The 25,681-nt window shown below is 44.8% G+C and overlaps 2 protein-coding genes across 3 annotated transcripts in view; both read right to left on the bottom strand.

Annotated features, from left to right (window-relative positions):
* Positions 1 to 1,610: 1,610 nt before the first annotated feature.
* Positions 1,611 to 17,270, bottom strand: RABIF (RAB interacting factor). Its single transcript, XM_010348886.3, has 2 exons — positions 16,949 to 17,270; positions 1,611 to 4,420 (listed from the first exon to the last, which is right to left on the bottom strand). Exons 1-2 carry the CDS (start codon positions 17,252 to 17,254, stop codon positions 4,175 to 4,177), a joined length of 552 nt encoding a protein of 183 aa, XP_010347188.2. The 5' UTR covers positions 17,255 to 17,270; the 3' UTR covers positions 1,611 to 4,174.
* A 2,766-nt stretch (positions 17,271 to 20,036) lies between these two features.
* KLHL12 (kelch like family member 12) overlaps positions 20,037 to 25,681 on the bottom strand; it is a 40,149-nt gene continuing 34,504 nt past the window's right edge. For both annotated transcript variants that reach the window (XM_010348888.3, XM_074385020.1), the window contains 6 exons: positions 25,574 to 25,680; positions 23,946 to 24,141; positions 23,013 to 23,171; positions 22,611 to 22,709; positions 21,532 to 21,718; positions 20,037 to 20,967 (listed from right to left, as the gene is read on the bottom strand). In XM_010348888.3, coding sequence (XP_010347190.3) covers positions 20,841 to 20,967; positions 21,532 to 21,718; positions 22,611 to 22,709; positions 23,013 to 23,171; positions 23,946 to 24,141; positions 25,574 to 25,680 — 875 coding nt within the window. In that variant the 3' untranslated portion in view covers positions 20,037 to 20,840. The remainder of the gene's footprint in view (positions 20,968 to 21,531; positions 21,719 to 22,610; positions 22,710 to 23,012; positions 23,172 to 23,945; positions 24,142 to 25,573; position 25,681) is intronic.

The following is a 25,681-nucleotide window of genomic DNA, read 5'->3' as shown; positions in this document are numbered from 1 at the left end:
TTAGCAAAATTGTTTGTAGAAATAATCTGAAGTTTAGGATAATAATAATATCCTCTAGAGGGTTTTTGTTTGTGTATTCAAAGAGTTTGAGCAAACTACCACACTGGGATCACCTTAATCTAATGTCAAGGATTGAAATCAGTAATTGAAAGCTGCGCTGCAGTCCCAAGAGCCTGTTGCTCACACTGCCTCACCCTTATTCCTGAGTGCAAAAGACTGAGGGCTTCCACCAAAAGTGAGGGACACCACCAAGTCTATCACCCTTTAACAGGCCCTGACCCCTACTTCTGAAAGGCTGCTAAAATCACTGCTAAGCCCCTGAATCACCTCCAAGTTTGGCAAATGCTCCCTGGAGAACGGTGGCCCATCACACCAAGCTCACCTCCCAAGATTCCCATCTTCTCTGCCCTCCTGGTTTAGTAATTCTTCAAAGCAATGTCAGCTCTCTCAGTGCCTTCAAACAGATTTTTTAAATATTTTGTCCAGCCTTTCTAGTTGACCAGTGAGCTAGTCAGTCCAAAGGACCTATCCACCATTACCAGAAGCAAAAGTCCCCACTAGTTATTGTCAGTTAGACGTGTAGCCTCATGTACAACATGGTGACGATTTGTGAAATGTAGTACACCATTGTCCATCTTGAATTCTGTTTCTGTAAAACAAGAGACAATCATGCAGAAACAATTAGGCCTTCGCAAAATCAACTGCTCTCCAGACAGAAAACAGAAGTTTCTATACTTGGAGCAGCAAGCACAAGGTATGGAGTGAGAGCCTTTTATGTGTGAGGGAAATGAAATGACATTTGCATTTTACAGTGGACTAGATCATCAGTTGGGTGACCTTAAGCTAAACCCTAATCAGGTTTCAGCTCTCCTGTTTTTTCAATTTATATATTCTTCCCAAGGACATGCAGAAATCTAATTTCCATTGCTTAAATGCCTTTCTTTCAAATCAAACTGAAAAGGCAGAATAGCGACTTGATGTTTTGGCTACTAGGGCAACACCTGGCAGTTCTCAAAAAAGGAAATAGAAATGACCGATAAGTATATAAAAATTTCAATAAATGCAAATTAAAACAATGAAATACTGTTTTCCTATTCAAGTGACCATATATATATACACACACACTTTTTTTTTTTTTTGAGACAGGTTCTCACTCTGTCACTCAGGCTGCAGTGCCAGTGGTGTGATCTAGGCTCAGTGCAGCCTCCATCTCCAGGGTTCAAGTGATCCTCCCACCTGAGCCTCTCAATTAGCAGGGATTATAGGCACACACCACCACGCCCAGGTCATTTTGTTCATTTTCTATAGAGATGGAGTCTCACTATGTTGCCCAGGCTAGTCTCAAACTCCTGGGCTCAAGGGATCCTCCTGCCTCAGCCTTCCAAAGTGCTGAAATTATAGGCACAAGCGGCAAAATATTTTTAGTAATATCCAGTGTTCGTGAGGGTTCAGAGAAATGAGTGCTCTTTTATGCTGCTGGGGGGTATGTTAGCACAGTTTTTGAGAAGTATGTGTCAATACAGTAAAGCCTCGAAAATGTGCATACCCTACAATTTCACATCTAATAATGTATGCCAAGTAAATAATTAAGAAGGTGCATACAGAATGTCAGGTGCATGTCATATCATTGTTTACAAGAAATTGAAGACAACATAATAGTGGACTGTTACAGTACAGCAATACAATGGAATACTAATCACGGTGGACTTAGATACATATCTACTGTCATGGGAAGATTTCCATCCTATTTTGTTAAATCAAAGTTTTGTTTTTCTTTTGAAAGAGGATCTTGCTGTGATGCCCAGGCTGGAGTGCAGTGATGCAAACGTGACTCGCTGGAGCCTCGACCTCCTAAACTCAAGCAATCTTCTGACCTCAGGTCTCCCAAGCCTGTGGGATCACAGACACGTGTCACCATGTCCAGCAAACTTTTATTTTTGTAGATACAGAGTCTCACTATGTTGCCCAGGCTGGTTTTGAACACCTGGGCTCAAGCAATCCTCTTGCCTTGGCCTCCCAAAGTGCTGTGGTTACAGGCGTGAGCCACCATGCCTGGCCTACATGCAAGTTTTAAGAGGACAGTATGATGTCCTATTTGTAACTGCACATGTATATAATATATACATAGACTGTACATCGAAGAGGATATATACATTACCATTGGCAATCTCTGAATGGTGGGAGTATTAGCAATTAAAAAAATGTTTATGCATTTTTGAATTTACCTGCAACGAATATGTAATCTATGATTTAAAAAAGAACAAACAGTTCTTTTTAAAGCCTAATTTTAAAAAAATGCTTAGCTTAGGTTCTGGTTTGTGATGTGAGGGGCCGTGTGTCCCTAGAGGTGTCTACTTGGTTTTGCTCCCGACTTCAGTAGGTAATTCTGTTCTTCTGCAGATGCCGTAACAATGGACATGATCATCTGTCGGAAAACAGTTCTCTCAATTGCTTACTGAAGCTCATTCAGGCTGACAGCAGAAGGAAGCCACCTTTCCAGGGGAGTAGGTTGTTGCAAAACTGTGCTCACAGCCAGCCTGCACTTCAGTGAGGAAGCCCTTAGAAAGTTTGGGGGTAAAGGAAGGAGGAAGCCACTAGAAAACAATGGAAGGGACTTCAGAGAGTAAGTTTCTATTAAGTACTTATTCAATTTTAGGCCTTCTGAATTGCAGAGGTGAAAGAAGGATACCTGAAACCTTGGTTATATAATAAACTTCCTTCTATGACAGTGAGTCATTTCAGAATAGAAACGATGGAATAATTGGAAATCAAGTCGAAGGCTTAAACAAGTCTGCTAATATCAAACTGTTAGAGCAACCCCAGAGCTATGGAAATAGAAGCATCTGAATGGAAGTTTGTATCCTGGGTTGGTAGAGAGATTCCAGTTGGACCAAAACTCCATGAGGACCATGCCCAGTATGTTTAGTAAATGATGATACTATACATTAAAGAAGTCTTGCCTACGAACAAAGGAAGAAAGTTACCTGTTCAGGCCGGTTGCGGTGGCTCGCACCTGTAATCCCAGTACTTTGGGAGGCCAAAACAAGCAGATCACCTGAGGTTGGGGGTTCGAGACCAGCCTGACCAACATGGAGAAACCCTGTCTCTACTAAAAGGACAAAATTAGCCGGGCGTGGTGGTGCATGCCTGTGATCCCAGCTACTCAGACGACTGAGGCAGGAGAATCGTGAACCTGGGAGGCTGAGGTTGTGGTGAGCCAAGATGGCACCACTGTACTCCAGCCTGGGCAACAAGAACAAAATTCTGTCTCAAAAAAAAAAAAAAAGAAAGAAAGAAAAAGAAAAAAGAAAAAAGGAAAGTTACCTGTCCAGATGAGGCAAATTATAAACTTGTGTATAATTTGGCAAAGGCCTAACTCTCATATCCTACACCCTCCACTCTGATCCTGAGAGAGCCTGGGTAAACAGCCAGGGCTGGGTTTTCCTTGAGTGACTGCCAGATGGGGTTAAAGATTTGCTTCTCACCTTCTAGGCTGTAGCAGGGAGGAGCTAATATAAAAAGAAACCACAGATTTCAAGGGCAGATGGACTACACCCATCTTCACAATAAAATGTCATTCTCAACCTATAGCAGAGGTGCTCAAACATGGTATTAGAGATGTGTCCAAAGTAATGTTTCTGGTTGGTGGTTTAAATACTGAGTTTTGTAAATGCTTTCCTTTTAGAAAGAGTAAGTTACTGTAGATCACAAGGGTAGCCATACAACAAAGCCACTTTCAGATGTTTGTATGCCTTCTTGAATGAGAAAAAGGCAGACTTTCAACTATTAGCACATAAACATCTTTTGTCATGTGTCATCACGACCAAAAGGTTGAATACTGCTCTTTTAGAGCAAGAAAAAGAGGGAGCCCCTGGGTAAAACAGAGCCGAGGCAGAATGCCAGGAAAGAGACGAGATTTGCGGAAGCACAGTGTCCCAAAACTGGGGGAAAAGGGAGCTTAGGAAATGTGATGCACGTGAACTAGGCAGGAGGCATGTACGTGAGGCTTTAGGAAGCAGGATGAACCCTCTGCATGTTCCAGTGGACATGCTGGTACTCGGTATTTATATTAGCACAGAGAAGGAGGCAGCGGAACGGTTAGACCACATTAAATACCAGTTCTTGTGGGGAACAAGTTTATCTCTGGGGTGGAGCTGAGTACCCCTCCCTTCAGTTACTCATGGGAAACTCGTTCCAAGGCCACATAGAAACTGTTCTTGTCATCCAGGCAATGCCAGCCAATTGGTCCAATTTCACAGTCTGCACAGACCAGAAACTTGATGTTGCCCACGTCCTTGGTGAAGCCCACGTTCTCAAAAATGAACATGTCCTCAACCAGCCAGTGTTCCTGGAGGAGATCGCCATCGGGATTGCTGCCGTCAGACAGAGCTGGCTTCTTTCTCATGGAGGGAAGGAAAAGCTGCAGTGGGAGAGAACATAAAGAACACAGAAGTCGAACTGGCCCAGTTCCATCAATACCCGCATTCTCGGTACACTTCGCATTGCTCCCTAGCAGGAATGACAAACTGAAAGAGAGAAGCCCTCTCGTTAAGCTGTACACGATGATGCTGGGTGGCTCTTTTTTGCCTCTGGTCCCTGCCCTGATTCTTAAGAGAAATGAAAGACGGGCGCCAGCTGGGTGGTCTGGGAACTTGGCCTCACTGCTGTCTTCACCATGGGCCCCTCGAGGTCCTAGTCTCCCCAGCTCATTATGCTTCAGACAACACTGGCTTTCCTGCCATCCTCAAACAGCGTTAGTCTGCTCTGGCCTCAGATCCTGGCATGGCTGGCTCCTCCTCGGTAGTCAGCCCAAATGCAGCCTTCTCAGGAGGTCTTCTCTAACCAAACAACCTGAATTAGCTTTACTTACTGCCCACCGTATTTTTTTTTTTAAAAGAGCTTTATTGAGGTATCACTGACACATGAATTGCACACATTTTAAATGCACATCCCCTTGGGCAACATAATGAGACCTAGTCTCCACCAAAAGTATTTCGAAAAAATTAGCCAGGGCTGGGCGCAGTGGTGCATGAATGTAATTCCAGCAGTTTGGGAGGCTGAAGCAGGAGGATCTCTTGCGCTCAGGAGTTCAAGACCAGCCTGGGCAACATAGTGAGACCTGATCTCTACAAAAAATACGAAAATTAGCTGGCTGTGGTGGTGCAACGCCTGTAGTCTCAGCTACTTATGGGCTGAGGTAAGAGGATCGCTTGAGCCCAGGAGGTTGTTGAGGCTGCAGGTGAGCTGAGATCACACCACTGCTCTTCAGCCTGGGCAACAAAGCAAGACTCTGCCTCAAAAATAAAAAAAAAAAATAGCTGGGCATGGTGGCGAATGTCTGTAGTCCCAGCTATACAGGAGGCTGAGGTAGGAGGATTGCTTGAGTCAGGGAGATTGAAACTGTAGTGAGCCAAGATCATGTCACTGTACTCCAGCCTGGGTGACAGAGTGAGATCCTGTCTCAAAAAGTAATAAAATAAAATGCACAGTTTCTTTTACCTTAGCACATGTATACCAGTGAAACCATTATCATAATCAAGATAATGAACACGTTCATCTCCCCTGGAAGTCTCTTCATGCCATTCCTACTTGTTTACTTATTGCTTATTTTCTGAAATTATCATATTAATTTATTGGCTTACTTATTTACCATGTGTCTACCTCCACCAAAATATCAGCTCCTGAAAAGAAAGGAGCTTATCTTGTTCATTACCAGCTCTCTAGTGCTTAGAATAGCAACTGGGATGGAGCAGAATCTCAACTATTTGTTGGAAGAATGAACACGGGATATCTGGCTTTGATCTATTCCATCAGTTAGGAACATACTGGATTTATCTTATAAAAAGGAAAATCTAGTTCTACAGCTTGGAATTGTCAGCTCTAGGATGCCTGCACCCTCCAATCTACAGGACTTCTCAATCATTAGGAGGCCTCTGACACACACAACTGCTTTAATTTCTTCCATATGGATAGTGTATATACCCTTAGCTGTCCCAGACTACTGCAAAATATAATGCCAGCGAAGTGTGTTACCCCTCTGCTCCTCATACGGCTGCTGTCATATCACTTATTTCCCATTTCCCACTCCACATTATACTTTTTTTTTTGTAATTAGGGATGGGGTGTCTCTACATTGCCCAGGCTGGGTTTGAACTTCTGGGCTTAAGTGATCCTCCAGCCTCAGTCTCCCAAGTAGCTGGGGCTATGCCACAAGCCACTGTGTGATACTGTCACTCCAGTCACTCTTTTGCCTCATGTTAAACATGTCCTTAACACTTTGTTCTACCTTAAACAAAAACAGGAACAAGTAGAGGCAAAGAGAGGAATCAAAATTAAAGAACCAGGAAACCTGAATTCCAGTCCTATCTGTAACTTCTGTGGGCCTCAATTTTCCTAGATATATTTCTGGCTTATCCCCTATATTGTAGGTGTGAAATCTCACACATCATAACATAGACGGAGTGAACTTTGGTGGACAAGTTAAGACACCTAAACCAATCAACCAAGAATTCAGCGTGTCCAACAAAACAAAAAGAAAATGGACTAAAGCATCAGCATTCAGGAGGTGCCCAACAAAAGAATACCACTTCCTGCTCTCGGTTCCCATCTGTAGCACAAAGTGTCACCTGTCCAGTTGTCCCTCCTTTGATTTGTGATTTAAAGGTACTACTACTATTATTATTATTATTATTATTATTTTTTTTTTTTTTTTGAGACGGAGTTTCACTCTTGTTACCCAGGCTGGAGTGCAGTGGCGCGATCTCGGCTCACCGCAACCTCCGCCTCCTGGGCTCAGGCAATTCTCCTGCCTCAGCCTCCTAAGTAGCTGGGATTACAGGCACGCGCCACCACGCCCAGCTAGTTTTTTGTATTTTTAGTAGAGACGGGGTTTCACTATGTTGACCAGGATGGTCTCGATCTCTCGACCTCGTGATCCACCCGCCTCGGCCTCCCAAAGTGCTGGGATTACAGGCTTGAGCCACCGCGCCCGGCTATTATTATTTTTTGAGACAGAGTCTCACTCTGTTCCCAGGCTGGAGTACAGTGGCGCCATCTTGGCTCACTGCAAACTTCGCCTCCCGGGTTCAAGCAATTCTCCTGCCTCAGCCTCCCACGTAGCTGGGACTACAGGCGCACGCCACCATGCCCAGCTAATTTTTTTTGTATTTTTAGTAGAGATGGGGTTTCACCATGTTGGCCAGGATGGTCTCGATCTCTTGATCTCATGATCCACCTGCCTCGGCCTCCCAAAGTGCTGGGATTACAGGCGTGAGCCGCCGCGCCCGGCCAGTACTACTATTATTAACGCTCCATTCAAGACATCCTATTGGGTACTGTTTGCTCTATTCCTCAACATTCCCATTTTTACTTACATCCTCTACGTCAGGCCCACAAGACTATACCCATATACATGCATATGTATGTGTATCCCTACTTGGATCTCAACCTCTTCACTGCAATGTCGAGGACAACTGCTAGGGCCAGGAGATTAGATACAACATCTGGAATATAATGAGGATTTCTAGACAGACTACTGTGAGGTAGAAACAAAAAAAAGTTAATATGTAATTTGAGGCAAACTCGACCTGGTGCAAAGTTGCCAGTGAGATCCCTGAACAGATGGGTTACCTTTGCTCTCTCAGGACCCCAGCGAATCCTGGACCACCTCTTCAGAAATAGATGGAACACCACAACTCAGTGAGACTGCTGATCTACTACTAACAGCACCCTCTTAAAAATAAAATACTACCTTTCTTATTGTAAAAATACATTCTCATTATAGGAAACTTGGCAAACATGCTATAATATAGATGAGAATAAAAACTGTTCCAATACAGAGTACACTTCTGTTAACTTTTTTGTAATTTTCCCCCTTCTGGGGCCTACGTGTGGTGGTTTCAAAACACATCTGAAAATTCTCTGATAATCCCTTCACCAAGAGTGGAGTTCATGCCCCTCCCCTCTGGTCTGGGCAGGCCATGGTGATAGCTTGATGGTGATTACTTGATGAACATATGCTGGTTAGAAAATGGCACACAACTTTTGCCATTTCTCGTGGGACGCTTGTGCCCAGTGAGAACTGCCTCACTAAGACTAGTCAACCCCTAAATTCCTGAGCAAAATACGTCACTTTTTTGGCTGTGTGGTGGCTCATGCCTGTAATCCCAACACTTTGGGAGGCTGAGGCAGGCAGATCACCTGAGGTCAGGAGTTCAAGACCAGCCTGGCCAACACAGCAAAACCCCGTCTCTACTAAGAATACAAAAAAAATTAGCTGGGCATGGTGGCGGGTGTCTGTAATCCCAGCCACGCAGGAGGCTGAGGCAGGAGAATCACTTGAATCTGGGATGCAGAGGTTGCAGTGAGCCGAGATCACGTCACTGTACTCCAGCCTGGGTAACAGAACAATATTGTCTCAAAAAAAAAAAAAAATACATCACGGTTCTGAAGTCACTGTTTGGGGGTGATTTTGTTGAATAGTAATAGATAATAGCAATACTTAAATAGCTGAGATGCATGTTCCATTTTGAGTCCTGATTTTTTTTTGTGGTAAAATACGAAATTTGCCATTTTAACAATTTTTAAGTGTATCGTTCAGCATCTTTAAGTACATTCACACTATGGTGCAACCACCCCACCATCCATCTTCAATCTTTCTCTTCTTCACAAACTCTGTACTCATTCAACAATACTCCCATCCCCTTACCCCACAGCCCCTGGCAAGCACTGTTCTACTTTCTCTCCATGAATTTGACTACTCTAGGTACCTCAGAGAAGTGAAATCATGCAGTATTTGTCCTTTTGTGAGTGGCTTTTTTCACTTAATGTCCCTTTTTTTTTAAGGCAGTCTTGCTTTGTCAACCCAGGCTGGAGTGTGGTGGTATGATCTCAGCTCACTGCAACCTCTGCCTCCCAGTTTCAAGGGATTCTCCTGCCTCAGCCTCCCGAGTAGCTGGGCTTACAGGCATGCATCAGCACACGTGGCTAATTTTTCATATTTTTCGTAGAGATAGGGTTTCACCAAGTTGGCCAGGCTGGTCTCAAACTCCTGACCTCAGGTGATCCTCCCAACGTGCTGGGATTACAGGTGTGAGTCACTGTGCCTGGCCTGATTTTTTTCAATTAAAAGTTTATTGAGATAACGGCAGGTTCACGTGTAGTTATAGGAAATACAGAAATTCCATCTAACGTTTACCCTGTTTCACCCAAAAGTAACATTTTACAAAACTATGTGCAAAATGACAGTCAGGAGAGAAACAGTGACACAACCACACACCTTATTCAGATCTCCCCAGTTTACCTCTACTCATGCGTGTATTTAGTTCTATAAAATTTTACTACACGTAGGTTCGTGTTTCCATCAACATGGTTAAGTTCCATCACCATAAGGATCCCTCCTTACCCTTTTACAACCATGCTCATCACACGCCGCCCACTGCATGCCTAACTCCTGGCAACCACTAAGCTGGTCTCCATTTCTAAAATTTTGTCATTTCAAAAATGTCATTTAAGCCGGGCGCGGTGGCTCAAGCCTGTAATCCCAGCACTTTGGGAGGCCGAGGCGGGTGGATCACGAGGTCAAGAGATCGAGACCATCCTGGTCAACATGGTGAAACCCCGTCTCTACTAAAAATACAAAAAATTAGCTGAGCATGGTGGCGCGTGCCTGTAATCCCAGCTACTCCGGAAGCTGAGGCAGGAGAATTGCCTGAACCCAGGAGGCGGAGGTTGCGGAGAGCCGAGATCGCGCCATTGCACTCCAGCCTGGGTAACAAGAGCGAAACTCCGTCTCAAAAAAAAAAAAAAAAAAAAAAAAAAAGTCATTTAAATGGAACCAGACAGTATGGAACCCTCTGAAACTAGCTTTTTATTCACTCAAGTCACTGACAGGCATCCAAGTTATGTGCATCAATAGTTCATTCTATTTTTGTTGCTGAATAGTATTCCGTGGTACAGATGTACCAATTTGTTTAACCATTCACCTGTTGAACGGCATCTGGGCTTTTTCCAGTTTGGGGCTATCATGAATAAAGCTGCTTTGCACATTTACGTATAGGTTTTGGTGTGAACATAAGTTTCATTTCTCTGGGAAAAAGACCCCAGAGTGCTGGGTCATTCTGTGAAGTCCACATTTAGTTTTATAAGAAACCACCCTTGGTTACTGCCCTTGGGGTCCTCTGCCCTCACAGTCCTAACCCAACACTGTCCTATACTTTCCCTCCCACAAGCCAACCTTTCACTGCCCACTCCTGCCACAATGCTCCCCTGACCCCCTAAATATATACAAGAGCACGCAACTTTCTTCTCCAGCATCATCTTCCTTTTCCTACATTTCCAAGCTCTTTGGAGTTTCCTGTTTTCTTTGTCTTCACAGAATTGAGGCTCTGGCTGAAGATACTGCTGCAAACCCAGTGGCCACTGTCCATCCTCTGACACTCCACATCCTTCAGGATCTGGGGCTGGGCATCAGTGTCCTCCTTGCTCCCAAAAGTAGTTCCCAAATTATGACTCCTCCTCTGCTCACCTTTGCTCCTTTAAGGTTTCTGCCATCTGGCAACCCCTCAGGGGTGTCTGAGGAAGCTCTAGTCCACTCCTATCCACAGCTGACCGGCTCAATCTTGCTTTTGATTCCGTATCCCACCCCCAGTCATGGGCTTCTACCCCGCATGGAGAGGATTCATCCCGAAACTCCCTCCCCTCTTCTATTCCAGTCTTCTCAATCCCACCTCAGCCTCACTTCTTGTCATTTTTACACACTCCATGTCCTGGCCAATTTGAACGTTTCAATTCTTCAAACATCCCATGCTTTCTCTCACAACTATGAAGCATCACATTGCTGCACCCTGCCTCTACTCAGCTCAATTATCACTTCCTCCACCAGAAACTGGGTACGATTCTGAGAAGCGCTGACTTCAAGGGTATGAACTTTTATTTTTCTTTTTTGTGAGACAGGGTCTCCCTCTGTTGCCCAAGCTAGAGTGCAGTAGCACCATCTCAGCTCAATGCAACCTCTGCCCCCTGAGTTCAAGTGATTCTCCCACCTCAGCCTCCCAAGTAGCTGGGATTACAGGCCTACACCACTATGCCCAGCTAATTTTCATATTTTTGGTAGAGAGAGAGTTTCACCATGTTTGTCAGGCTGGTCTTGAACTCCTGACCTCTGGTGATCCACCCGCCTCAGCCTCCCAAAGTACTGGGATTACAGGCATGAGCCACTGTAACTGGCCCCAGGATATGAACATTGCATATGTGAAACTAATTATATGACTTAAAAAGAACACATCAAGTCCAACATAGTTTAAAGGTAAAAATAATAAAACACAAATCGCATGCTGCACAAATAGCGGAGTGACAGCGCCAACTGAATATACTGATCTATTGTATCCATGCTAATAATATACTGGACTAATAGTTTTATTCACTAGTTTATTTAAATTCCAGTATTTACTCAGTTCTCTCGTGCACAGTCTAGACATAGGAGATACAGAAGCGGACAGGACACAGGACCTAACAGTCTAGTGCAGGTGTCCCCAAACTGCGGCCCCCTGAGGCCATTTATCCGGCCCCCCGTCGCACTTCAGGAAGGGGCACCTCTTTCATTGGTGGTCAGTGAGAGGAGCACAGTATGTAGTGGCCCTCCAACGGTCTGAGGGACAGTGAACTGGCCCCCTGTGTAAAAAGTCTGGGGACGCCTGGTCTAGTGGTAAAAACAAATCATGCAAATCATTTGCTAAGGCTGACTGAGATGATAGACGGGAGACTGCTTTGTAGTCTTTAGGCCAAGGTTTCTCAACCTGGGCACTACTGACATTCTGGGCTGCAGAATTCATCACTGCTGGGGGCTGTCTTGTGTATTATTAGATGCTTAACAGGATCTGGGCACAGTGGCTCATGCCTGTAATCCCAGCACTCTGGGAGGTGGAGGTGGGTGGATCACCTGAGGTCAGGAGTTCCAGACCAGCCTGGCTACCATGGTGAAATCACATCGCTACTAAAAAATGTAAAAATTAGCTGGGTGTGGTGGCATATGCCTATAATCCCAGCTACTTGGAAGGCTGAAGCTGGAGAACGGCTTGAACCGGGGAGGCAGAGGTTAAGTGAACAGAGATCGCGTCACCGCACTCCAGCCTAGCAACAGAGCAAGACTCCATCTCAAAAAAAAAAAAAAAAAAAGAAAAAAAAAAAAGAAAAAGAAAAAGATGATTAAAAGCATTCCTGGCTTCTACCCACTAGATGCCAGTAGCACACCTCCCTAATTCTGACAACTAAAAATGTCTCCAGATATTGCTAAATGTCTTTTGGAGGTCTGGGTGTGGGGGATGAAATAGAGAAACACACTGCTTTAGACTAAAGGGCTGTGGAATGTAAGACACAGTAAGGGGCAGGCCCCGGATCACCTCAAAGGTTAGGACTGGCAGTCTAGCTCTCCGACTGTTCCGGTCTGCAGACTACTAGGCTCTTCTCCTCCACTGGGTGGAGCGAGACGGAAAGCTGTAGGCCACCTCTAAGCAGGACTCCTTACACGCCCTTCTCCAGGCTTAACTGCTGGGAGATGAGTAACAGCCCTGCTGTAATTGCCCTAATGGTGGTTTATCTGCAATATTTCAGTTACGACAAAAAAGGGCTACCCTAAAACTTTAGGGGGTTTACCCCAAAGCTTCAGTTAAGGAGCTCCGCATCTCAAAAGCTCCTTGCGCTCTGCAAGGACAGAACTGTTTTCCTCCACCTTAAAATATGTGACACAGAGCAGAGGAGGGACTAATAACTGCTAGAATCTCCCAGGAAATTTTTTACCTTCTATTTACATCATGTCCTAGAGGTTATATTTTTGCTGAAATTAGTATTTGAGGAAAGAAAGGAGAAAACAATTGGGACGAGACTCAGAACACTGGGTTAGATTACAGCTCAGTTGCTAGAGTCCAGAAAGGGGACAGGATTCTTCCCACAGTTCTCTCTCAAGAAATAGGAAATTTCCAGAAATGTTGAAGCCATTGTTAAAAACAACAACAACAAAAAACCTTTCTGTCTTTTTAAAAGAGGGAAAACGTTTTTAAACACATAAAATGCATTAAAAAAATTATTAGGTACCTTTCTAGAGAATAGGAGCCACTGTGTCAGTTGAGAAACAAAAAGAAATATACATGATTTATTTTGCCCACACAATTTCTGGCAAAATCAGTTTAAAATAGTATCAAACAAGAATTAATAATTTTGGCTGATTGGAGGCTGCAGTGAGCCAAGCTTGTGCCACTACATTCCAGTCAGGTGACAGAAAACAGGGAGGGAGGGAGGGAGGAAGGCAGGAAGGAAGGAAAGAAAGAAGGAAGGAGAGAGGAAAGGGAAAGGAAGGGAAGGGAGAAAAGATCCTGGCCAGGCACAGTGGCTCACACCTGTAATCACACCACTTTGGGAGCCCAGGGTGGATGGATCACTTGGGTCCAGGAGTTCGAGACCAGGGGCAATACAGTGAGCTCGTCTATGTTTTTTTCTGTTGTTTTGTTTTCAGACAGAATCTCGCTGTCACCCAGGCTGGAGTGCAGTGGTGCACTTGGTGATCTTGGCTCCCTGCAACCTCCGCCTCCCAGGTTCAAGCGATTCTTGCGCCTCAGCCTTCCAAGTAGCTGGGATTACAGGTGCCCACCAACACACCCAGATAATTTTTGTATTTTTAGTAGAGACAGGATTTCACCATGTTGGCCAGGCCAGTCTTGAGCTCCTGACATTGCACTCCAGCCTGGGCAACAAAAGCGAAACACCATCTCAAAATATAAAAATAAAAATAAGGCCGGGCGCGGTGGCTCAAGCCTGTAATCCCTGCACTTTGAGAGGCCGAGGCGGGTGGATCACGAGGTCAAGAGATCGAGATCATCCCGGTCAACATGATGAAACCCCGTCTCTACTAAAAATACAAAAAAATTAGCTGGGCATGGTGGCGCGTGCCTGTAATCCCAGCTACTCAGGAGGCTGAGGCAGGAGAATTGCCTGAACCCAGGAGGCGGAGGTTGCGGTGAGCCGAGATCGCGCCATTGCACTCCAGCCTGGGCAACAAGAGGGAAACTCCGTCTCAAAAAAAAATAAAAATAAAAATAAAAAATAATAAAAAAATAAAAATAAAATAGGCCGGGCGCGGTGGCTCATGACTGTAATCCCAGCCCCTTGGGAGGCTGAGGCGGGTGGATCATGAGGTCAAGAGATCGAGACCATCCTGGCCAACATGAAGAAACCCCATCTCTACTAAAAATACAAAAATTAGCCGGGCATGGTGGCACGTGCCTGTAGTCCCAGAGCTACTTAGGAGGCTGAGGCAGGTGAACTGATTGAACCCAGGACGTGGAGGTTGCAGTGAGCCGAGGTCATGCCACTGCACTCTGGACTGGCAACAGAGCGAGATGTCTCAAAAAATAAATAAAATCAATAAATATGAAAAAAAATTAAGAATTTTTATAAAACTATAAACTCCATTAAGAAGTCTCTCTTAATTTATGTCAGTTTATAAAATTAGACAAAACCAGGCTGGGTGCTGTGGCTCATGCCTGTAATCCCAGCATTTTGGAGGGCGAGGCATGCAGAGCATGAGGTTAGGAGTTTGAGACCAGCCTGGCCAACATGGCGAAAACCCATCTCTACTAAAAATACAAAAATTAGCTGGACATGTTGGTAATCGCAGTTACTAGGGAGGCTGAGGCAGAAGAGTGGCTTGAAACCAGGAGGCATAGGTTATAGTGAGCTGAGATTGTGCCACTGCACTCTCAGCTGGGTCACAGAGCAAGACTCCGTCTCAAAAACAAATGAATAAATAAAAAACTAGAACCTTGCCATGGAAAAGGAGTATGGGAACTAACCTATATAATGGGCTATATACTAGGCACAGTGCTAAGTGCTTTCATACAAATTCTTCCCTCTATCATCATCATCATTTAACACCAAGCTTCCAAGCTTGTCCCACCCGCAGCCTGCATATGGCTCGAATGCGGCCCAAAACAAATTCGGAAACTTTCTTAAAACATTGTGAGGTTTTTTTTTTTTTTTTTTTTTTTTTTTTTTTTTTAGCTCATCAGCTACTGTTAGTGTATGTTGTATGGCCCAAGACAATTCTCCTTCCAATGTGGCCCAGCAAAACCAAAAGATTGGACACCCCTGTTTTACACAATAGCACCGTACATCTCATGGAGCTTAAATAACTTTTTTAAAAATTTTTTACTTGTTTTTTTTTTTCAAATTTGAGACAGTCTCACTGTTGCCCAGGCTGGAGTGCAGTAATGCAATCTCAGCTCACTGCAACCTGCATCTCCCAGGTTCAAGCGATTCTCCTGCCTCAGCCTCCAGAGTAGCTGGGATTACAGGTGCGTGCCACCATGCCAATTTTTTTTTTTTTTTTTTTTTAGTAGAGACAGGGTTTCACCACGTTGGCCAAGCTGGTCTCAAACTCCTGACCTCAGGTGATCCACCAGCCTTGGTCTCCCAAAGTGCTGGGATTACAGGCATGAGCTACCGCGCCCTGCCTAAATAACTCTTTCAGTGTTAATGAATGATAAAGTCAGGATTTAATTCCACGTATATTTTAATTCCAAGATCCATGTTCTTTCCAGTGACTCCATAATGCCACTAACTTGGTAAAATTAATTGACAACTCTACTCCCAAACTTTGGAAGTCTTAAAAGAACGCTGGGCGCTCCACCAATATCTAGATCAAAAGTCATCAATATACCTACAAAACAACATACACAGATTCCTTTTTTCCACCTTTGACGAAAGCCTGTTTTGGAGGTATGAGGGGAATTCTTGCTCCTCTACTAGACATTACACTCCACGATCTGTTCAACCACATGAAATTATAAAATGATCTGCATATTTTTATAAATAATTTTGAATGACAGGATGTCCATATGGTTGAAACGACTTTATACTTGCACTTCAATACAGAGTTGACCAAAATAATTTTTTTTTTTGAGACGGAGTTTCGCTCTTGTTACCCAGGCTGGAGTGCAATGGCGCGATCTCAGCTCACCGCAACCTCCGCCTCCTGGGTTCCGGCAATTCTCCTGGGATTACAGGCACGTGACACTACGCCCAGCTGATTTTTTGTATTTTTAGTAGAGACGGGGTTTCCTCATGTTGACCAGGATGGTCTCGATCTCTTGACCTCGTGATCCACCCGCCTCGGCCTCCCAAAGTGCTGGGATTACAGGCGTGAGCCACCGCGCCCGGCACCGAAATAATTTTTTTTTTTTTCAACTTTCTTGCTTGGGGTCATAGTGGTAGGAAGGGTATTAAAATCCCTAAACTCAAGGAAAAAAAATCTGTTTTTCTTTGAAATTTACTTCAGGTATCTATCTACTGCATTTGAAATACAATTCATCTGGAAAACGTTAACTTCCTCGGTATGCAGGTTACCGGGGTGATTTTGCCGCGTCCCCTACACCAGTTGTTTCTGGGGCTCCTTCGTGAAACAGGTGCCTGCCGTAAATGAGACGGAGAATTCAGGACTGGCGGGTGGGGTCTGGAGCAGAACAGGAACCCGGCCACATCCGCGGTGAGCGGCGGCCGAGAGGCACCTGCCAGCTCCTGCAGGCTGGCGGGAGCTCCGGGAGCCGGAATGGGGCGACTCCCTTCTACGCGGCCGCGAAGCAACGGCCCTGGACTGCGGCAGGGCGCAGGGCCCGCGCTCGCGGCGGCCCCGGGGGCGGAGGGCCGGGCAGACTGGACCGGGTAGCCCAGGAATGGGCTCCGCAGCAGAAGATCCCGGGGCGGGATCCGGTTCTCTCCCTCGCTGCCGGCGGCCCCAGGGGCGGAGCCTCGCAGAGCGAAGGCCCGAGGGGCGGGGCTTAAGGCCCCGCGAGGAGGGCGCGGTCTCCGGAAATTGAGGAGCTGGGGTTCAGATTCTGACCGCGGCGGCGGCTCGTCTGCGAGACTGCGAGTGTAAACGCCCTCCAACCTGCCTCCCTACCTGTCGGCGGGAGAAGAGAGCGGTCCCTGGCTGCAGCACCCGGGAGCCGCAACGCTGGCACAGCACCGCCTTCCGGTTTCGGCCCTCTGCTGACACTAACTCGCTCAGTTGCTCTGCCGGTTCCATCGCCGCTGCCGCCACGGGCTCCTCAGCCACGGCCGCGCAGGCGCTGTCTCTGCTGGCTCGATCCTCACTGCGCTGGCGCGGTTTGGCAGAGGCGGGGGCGGGGAGCGGACGGTCACTACTTCTGTGCGCAGGCGCCCGCTTCCCCGCTCTGGACTCTACTACGCAGGCGCCTTCATTCATTGCCTAACCTGAGTGGCTAGGTGTCGACAGGCTTTGTGACAGGGACACTTCTTGGGACCAGTGACACATCTCCATACCCACCTGGTCACTGTGCTTAATAGTAAGACCTAAACAAATAAATCATTAGGTTGACCGTACTGTTTAGTTTTCCGAGATCTGAATTTAGGCTCCTGAATGAATGGGGACTTTATTGGGGGCAATGTGAAGGGAATCTGGGTCGGACTTCTCATCAAATTTTAGCCACATTAGCTTCTTCTATAGGAAACTACTTAGAGGGGCAGGTATCTTTTGGGTAGTGGAAAAAAGGTGTGTGGAAGCTGTAATTTCTGGCCGCTTCTAATCATTGTGACCATTTACTATGCGGCAAATGTGTCAAAGCGCCTTTAGAAACGTATTAAATTATCAGTTTCCTTATGGGGTCGGTCCTCTTGTGCACAAAATGAGAAAGGTAAAGATCAGAAAGGTTGCAGCACAACTCTAAAGCCACTGCTCTTAACTGGGATTGTCAGGAAAGCAAGATTATTGCAGACAGAACAGTATTGTATATGAACAAGGGTGAGAACAAATTTAGGAATGGTTAACAGACCGCTGTGGCTGACCCACAAACCTGGGAAGAAGTGATAACAGAGGTAGGTAAAATCAGGAAGGTACAGAGGGCCCAGAGCTCCATGGATCTAACGTCATGCTAAGGAATTTAACATTTACAATATGAACAATGGGAATCTGTGGAATTTTAGGCCCAGAAATAACTTCAATATTTACTGTCTGTTGTATGTTAAGTACTTCCATGCTTTAGAAAGATAACCTATAACTAAATGGAGAGGCTAGATTGAAGAGAGGAATAGAGTAAGGATATCAAGTGGCTGTTACCTTAGGGTCTAGCTGAGAAAGGCCCTGAAGCTAGCAGAGGGAGTGAAGATAGGGGAATGGACTAGGAACAATTACAATGGTATAGAACTTAGAAACTAGCTGGATGTCTGTATTGCGATGGGGGTGACACAAAGCAACTGCTGGTTTTCCTAGGTTAGATAACTAAGTAGCTGGTTGCCAGTGGTGGGAGCTGAAAAAATTAAGATGTTGGCCAAGCGTGATGGCTCATACCTGTAATCCCAGCACTTTGGGAGGCCGAGGAGGGTGGAACACGAGGTCAAGAGATTGAGACCACCCAGGCCAACATAGTGAAACTTCATTTCTACTAAAAATACAAAAAATTAGCCAGGTGTGGTGATGCGCACCTGCAGTCCTAGCTACTTGGGAGGCTGAGGCAGGAGAATCGCTTGTACCTGGGAGGCAGAGGTTGCCGTGAGCCAAGTTCACACCACTACATTCCAGCCTGGCTACAGAACGAGACTCTGTCTAAAAAAAAAAAAAAAAAAAAAAAAAAAAAAAAAAAAAAAAAAATTAAGAGAACTCACCAAATTAGGGGTATCTCTGTGTATGTATGTGAGCACGTGAAAGTGTGTATGATTGTGAAAAGAGTGAAAAAGGAGCTATTAAGTTTTAGGTGTTGATTTTTCTGTAGAAGATTCAGTGGCTGCAGTGTATGAACTATTTGTGAAATTGGTCTGAAACTAATTTGTCAGCACTGAAGACAGTATAGGAGCCATCAGTCCTTCAGCCTCTCCTAGATCTCTTCTTGAGATAGGAAGAGCCACATGTTTTACAGGCTGTAGTTTAATTAGCAGGCACAATGTATCTGCCAAAGTTGGCAGGCATCTTTAGGGAAAATAACTTCCTGTGGCTTCTCCTTCCTTTTGTTCTGGAAGCATCAGGATTGTTGCAGTTTTGCAGGCCTTCTGCATAGCTGTTAGTATCACAACTCATAATTCAAAGCAAATGGAAAAAAGGCCTGGCATGAATGAAACCCTAAAATTCAAGCGGGTGCTAAGTGAATTCCAGATGTCTCTTCTTTACTCCTTTGGTTTTCAAGTAACTCCAAGCATGAGAGGAGCTAATGAATATGGCAAATCAGGTAAATATTTGACTGATGAGAATCTCCATAGTGTAAAGTGGCTGCCTCTTACAACAGAAAAAGCAGAACTAGTTGGCAAACACACAAGATGAACAGGCTGAAGCACAAGAGTTACAGCTGATCCCTACATCATTCCCTCCCAAGTATCTGCTAAAGGCAATGCTGGTTAGCCACAAACTCTCAGCATTTGAGACCGTTGATTTTTAATATTTTCTTAAAAAAATACAAAGGAAATTAACTCTGTAGGTCAATATGATTCAGGGAAAAAGGGAAAAATGGAATTTCAGAGCAAAGGTTATTTATCACATTCCCACACTCCCAATACCCATAAAACAAGAATTTCACTCCATGACATAGAGAACATTGAATAATAGCTCAGAAATGTTGATAGCTGAGGTACTGAAACTGACAAAAGGATTTTGGTTGTCCTTGATTATTCTGTCCTGTGACGAATAACATCTACACTAAAGGACAGATCAGGGAAACTTATAGCAGAAAAAAGACTAAATGTACCAAACACAGCAGTACAAACCACTCCTTGGCAGAAGTGTACTCCTAAAAGAATGGGCAGTAATCAGGTAGCTGAACTACTGGGCTACTGTCACTCCCAGCCCATCCCCAAATAAATAGTGTGGAAGTGTAACAGTGTAGTAGTATCTGATTCAACAAAGAAAGGCTTTCACCCCCATTCAAGGCATACATTGCCATGGCTAGATGAGCCCTGGCAGGGAATAAGACTGTAGAATCACAGGTACTTCTAGTTTAACCCCAGTTATACTGAACTCCCACACTGATGCCATCTTCTCTTATCCCAGCATTTGTTCACTGTTACGCTGTCTCCAGTGCTACAATGCGTAACATTCTACTTTAGGAAGACTTGGGGAAATAAAAAGATCCTTCAAATGATAAACCCTTCTCAGTCTTCCAGGTTATGTAATACTTCAGTGCTGTTGTAGGTTCACTCACATTCCGTCAAATTCAGTTGATTCACTTATTCTAACCTCAATTCTGATATACCAACCCTATCCCCGACAAGAAGTGTCGGATGAGTCTCTCTCCCTTGCCCCCAAAGTTTTATGGGGCTCTCCCTTCTGTTTCCCTCTAGAATGGAACTGTGTTGCCTCTAGCTACCTGTAGATTAGAAAACGTATCTTTTCTTAGGGGGGAAAAAAAAAAAAGACTTGGATTTTACCAAGTTTACTTAAACTGGTACCTTTCCAATCATCTAGGCTGGATATTGCCCACATCTAGTAGGCTATACTCACCTTCGTTCTCTGCAACATCTGAGGCACAACATACACATAGTACACTGAGCATGTGGTAAGTTAGAAAAGACAGGAAACAGCTCCCCAAGGCAGTGGGAGAGGCAATCTGGTCTCTCACATCCATTCAATCTGAATTCTTTTCCCTGGAGTATCTGTTGGCCACCCTTCTCAGGAACAATAACCAGGACAAGGTGGAATATGTGTCAAATAAGTACATTCATCACTGCACTGGTGCCTGTAATCACCCTGTGCACATACTGAGAAACAGACATTCTGGAAAGGATTCTTGATTCTCCCACTAACTGTCCACCAGACTGGTCACTAGTTTTGAATGGTGCTCCAACAATGGTCACTTCTCACGGAGAACACACACACCAGCATCACAGCGCTGGGTTCCCATGGATGTCACGACTTCCCAGCTGTCGATGATAGGATCATAACATTCAATACTACTCAGCAGGGAATTACCATCATATCTGAGTGGAAAAGAGGCAAAAGAAAAAAATGAGTCAGCCGTGTGCAGTGGCACTTGCCTGTAATCTCAACTATGAAGAAGGCTGAGGTAAGAGGACTGCTTAAGCCTAGGAGGGAATTTGAGACCAGCCTGGGAAAAATGGTGAGACTCTGTCTCAATTAAATTTAAAGAAAGAAATTAGCCTTCTGTTCCTTTCCACACAAGTTCTTCCTTAAGGCTGCCACTGGAGCCTTGGTGACTCACGCCTGTAATCCTGGCACTTTGGGAGGCTGAGGTGGGAGGATTGCTTGAGCCCAGGAGTTGGAGATCAGCCTAGACAACATAAAAAACTAGCGTGGTACAGTGGCATGCACCTGTGGTCCCAGCTACTCTACTCAGACTCCAGCCTGGATGACAGAGAAAGACTGTCTCTAAAAAAATTTAAAAAATCTAATTAAAAACAATCAAGTTGCTACTGGAGATGTCTACCCCTACCTAAATCTTGTCTCCATTCAAAAGTAAGGATCAGATCACATAGACTTGTGCTCTGGTTACATATTGAGTCTGGAGTTGTTTAAATCCTCACCCTGCAATTGCATAGAGTCTCCCACGAAGCACTGTGGCCCCTACATAGCATCGTGGAGTGGTCATACTGGTGACAGTTGTCCAGGAATCAGTGCGAATGTTGTACGCTTCAACAGAAGAAAGGTGGGCTGTACCATCAAATCCCCCCACCACATAAATATGGTCATTCAGCAGGGCTACTCCGGCACCTGGGGAAAATGAAGGCATTAGCAAATGAATGGTACTAAGCCTAGAATCTGAGTTATAGAAATAAACTATGGTCACTAATGGCCAGCTGAGTTCTAGAGTAGATGAGATACGGACTGGACCTAGACAGGCCTAGAATAATCTAGTCCAGCACAAGTTATTCCATCTATAAACCCTTTGGCCTGGATTTGAAATGATAAAAGATAAATAGAAATGGTTCTCTTCAGAGCCGGCCGCGGTGGCCCATGCCTGTAATCCTAGCACTTCGGGAGGCTGAGGTGGGTGGATCACCTGAGGTCAGGAGTTCAAAACCAGCCTGGCCATCATGGTGAAACCCCATCTTAAAAAAAAAAAGAAAAAGAAAAAAGAAATGGTTCTCTTCTTTACTCTCATTAACTCAGAGCCACACCCTTCTCAGAAATGGAAGAAATGAAAAAAAGGCAGCAATAAAGATAGATGGAGGGAAAGGAACTGTGATTATGGTTCTGAAGCGATTTTTACTCAGAATACGTAAACTAGAATGGCACAGAGTTTTCTCCTTTTCTACGTCTCAGCCTGCTCCACTTCAAAAAGCTCTTGTGAAGGTAAGGTGCTACTCTTTTGTTCTTATACATTAGAAACATTATTTAACAAACATTTATTTAACATGTGCTACACAGACAAAATTGTATTCTAAAACACAGGGAGAGAACAAAGACATGAAGGCTTCAGCTTTCAAATGTATAATCTAGTTTTAAGTATAAACTGTCTTTATCCTAATATTTGGAGAAAACAGAGACAAGGAGGAGCAGAATCTCATTTTTACATTAATCTAATTTGTCCCCTGCATCACTATTATATACGTAAAGGTCTGACAGCACTGCCTGTTGTCTCCTCCCTCAGATCTGATCTTACCAGAACGCTTGGTGGCCATTGGTGTAACAGTAGTCCAGTGTCCTGTATGAGGGTCGTATTTCTCAACTGAATTTAAGATATTCAAGCCATCATATCCTCCTGGAAGACAGAGACCACTGCAGGATGAGTGGTAAATCCTCATGCCTATTCCTGGACAGCCTTTCTCCAAGTGCTTCAACTAATTATTTTATTTTTCCCACTAGAGTCCCAGTAACTCTAACTGATAGCACCCTACTTTCTGCTTATAAGAAAATGATAATCCCAATTAACAGAAAATACATTGACACATCAGGGTTTTAGTTGAAGGGAAGTCTATGAACTTCATTCTGCTAAAAAGGAACCCTTACCCACAATCTACTACCCATTGAGTTATCTCCCATTCCTGCATCACAGACTCAGTACCTAAACAGTAGATCACTCCGCTGGCCACTACAAGTCCGGCACCTTCCCGGGCTGTCTGCATATCCCCCAGCATACTCCATTGGTCAATGTTTGGATCATAGCGCTCCATACTGGTGTGACGCCTGCTTCCATCAAAGCCTCCAGAGACATAGATCATATCTGCTCAGAATAAACAAATTACAGATTATTAGAGAATGAGAGATTTCTAGAACTCTTTCCTCTACAAAAATTTCAAGTGTCCTCTAAAAGTCTGAGAGCAAAAACAAAATATTTTTAAATGAGATAAGTCAATTAAGTTTTACAGACAAGAAAGACATCTAAAAAGAATGGGGTAAAATAAAATCCTTAGAAGCATTCAAAAACCACTTGGGAATTTGCAAAAATACAGCCAGTGCCAGCTCCCCACCCAGCACATTAGAACTTGATTTGCCAACTTTATAGTTGGTACTGAAACATCCATGAATATTGAACAGCTTCTATCACACTGATATTTCTGAAAGCAAAAACAGTATTTGTCGGCTGGGCACAGCAGCTCATACTTGTAATCTCAGCACCTTGGGAGGCCAAGGCGGGTGAGTCGCTTGAGCTCAGGAGTTAGAGATCAGCCTGGGCAACATGGCAAAACCCTGTCTCTACTAAAAATACATAAAAATAGCTGGGCATGATGGTGCACACCTGTAGTCCCAGCTACTCGGGAAGCTGAGGTGGGAGGATCGCTAGAGCTCGGGGAGGTGAGGCTGTAGTGAGCCGTGGTCACGCCACTGCCCTCCAGCCTGGGTAACAGAGAGAGAGAGACCCTGTCTCAAATAATAATAATATTTGACCTCATTTTTTTCCCTCCATGTTTCACGCTCCTGCCAGAAAACATGAGAGGTTAAAAACCCTGGTCCAGCCACAGTAAGATGGAAATATTGCCCTGCATATCAAGCCTACCTCCCAGGGTGGTGGCTCCAGCAAGACCTCGTCGGACATTCATAGGGGCCACAGAATACCAGACCCCATCCTCATCTGCTGTGTAGTCTAGACATTCCACTGAACTAAGGCGGGAACGGCCATCATAGCCACCAATGACGTAGATCCGGTCATGTAGGGACACTGAGGCCACATAACGTCTCTTACGTGTGATGCTCTATGGATTTGGAGAGAAGAGGTACAGAGCATTTCAGTTAAGCAAGTTTCGGGCCTTAACTTTTGCTATCTTCCCTGTTGTATCTACACACCTCTATGCTTCTTCACCTGTCATCATGAACCCTCCTTGAGTGGTTCATCCTCAAGTGGCTCCCAGGTGGCTACCTACTGAAGGAAAAGCTTGTTGTGGGTCTCTTTTTTTTTTTTTTGAGGCGGAGTTTCACTCTTGTTACCCAGGCTGGAGTGCAATGGCGCGATCTCGGCTCACCGCAACCTCCGCCTCCTGGGTTCAGGCAATTCTCCTGCCTCAGCCTCCTGAGTGGCTGGGATTACAGGCACGCGCCACCATGCCCAGCTAATTTTTTGTATTTTTAGTAGAGACGGGGTTTCACCATGTTGACCAGGATGGTCTCAATCTCTTGACCTCGTGATCCACCCGCCTTGGCCTCCCAAAGTGCTGGGATTACAGGCTTGAGCCACCGCGCCCAGCTGTTGTGGGTCTCTTAAAGATGTAAGCTTTCTGCACATCTGCCTCTTTCCAAGGCTTTCAAAAGATTTAACAGCTTTCTGTTATCCAGTATCTGACTCCTTTCTTTTCCATAAGGCACTGGGCTAAGAGACTGATATTTTTCCAGACAGTGGAAAAGTAGTCCCACATTGCTAATCAAAGGGCCAGGATTTATTATAAGAACCTTAAAAGGTAGGAGGATTGGATTTCTATGTTTTCTCAGAAATTACTATTGTTCATTCAGCACTGAGAGACATGCTGAGGGAGACAGATACAAACTTTTTTTTTTCTGAGTTGGGATCTCACTCTGTCACCCAGGTTGGAGTGCAGTGGCACAATCACAGCTCACTGCAACCTCGAACTCCTGGGCTCAAGCAATCTTCTATCACAAACTCCCAAGCAGCTAGGACTACAGGCATGCACCACCTGTCTTAATTTTTTTGTTTACTTTTTTGTAGAAACAGAGTCTCACCATATTGGTCTTGAACTCCTGGCCTCAAGAGATCCTCCCATCTCAGCCTCCCAAAGTGCTGGGATTACAGGTGTGAGCTACCACGCTCAGTCCAAACTTCTGAGCTCAATTGAATACTAGGTTCAATTCAACACAGTTTAACATTGGGTTCAGTTTAACAAAACATGACCAATGAAATATGCTGGGAATTATAAAGACAGCTTAGAAAAGCACCTAACTAGTGGTGGCCATCTGATTTAACTTGACACAGGGCCACTAACATTTCTAAGGTATAATCTTCTAATCTAAACAGCCAAAAACTGTTTACTGAGTACCTACTATGTGCACAAGACTGTTGTAAGAAACAACCTGTTATTAGGCTTTTCTACTCTTACGGCTGGATTAGCTATGATCTGGAGCCAGAGACTGAGGAATTTAAGCTCCCTTCCAACAAATGGTTTCACCATTATTTACCGGCAAAAAGCTCCACTCCTGAGTCTTGGGGTCATATTTCTCTACCACGTCGATAGGAGACTGCTGGCTTCCGAAACCCCCAACCACCAAAAGCACTTCATTGGCTCC

The sequence above is a fragment of the Saimiri boliviensis genome, chromosome 14 (assembly GCF_048565385.1).
Source record: "Saimiri boliviensis isolate mSaiBol1 chromosome 14, mSaiBol1.pri, whole genome shotgun sequence".
Lineage (NCBI taxonomy): Eukaryota > Metazoa > Chordata > Mammalia > Primates > Cebidae > Saimiri > Saimiri boliviensis.
This window is presented reverse-complemented; position numbering and strand designations above follow the sequence as displayed.

Coding starts and splice junctions, on each gene's coding strand:
- RABIF (XM_010348886.3), bottom strand. CDS start 17,254: ATGAATGAAGGCGCCTGCGTAGTAGAGTCCAGAGCGGGGAAGCGGGCG. Junction 4,421..16,948: donor CTCTCTTCTCCCGCCGACAG/GTAGGGAGGCAG, acceptor CTCCCACTGCAG/CTTTTCCTTCCCTCCATGAG.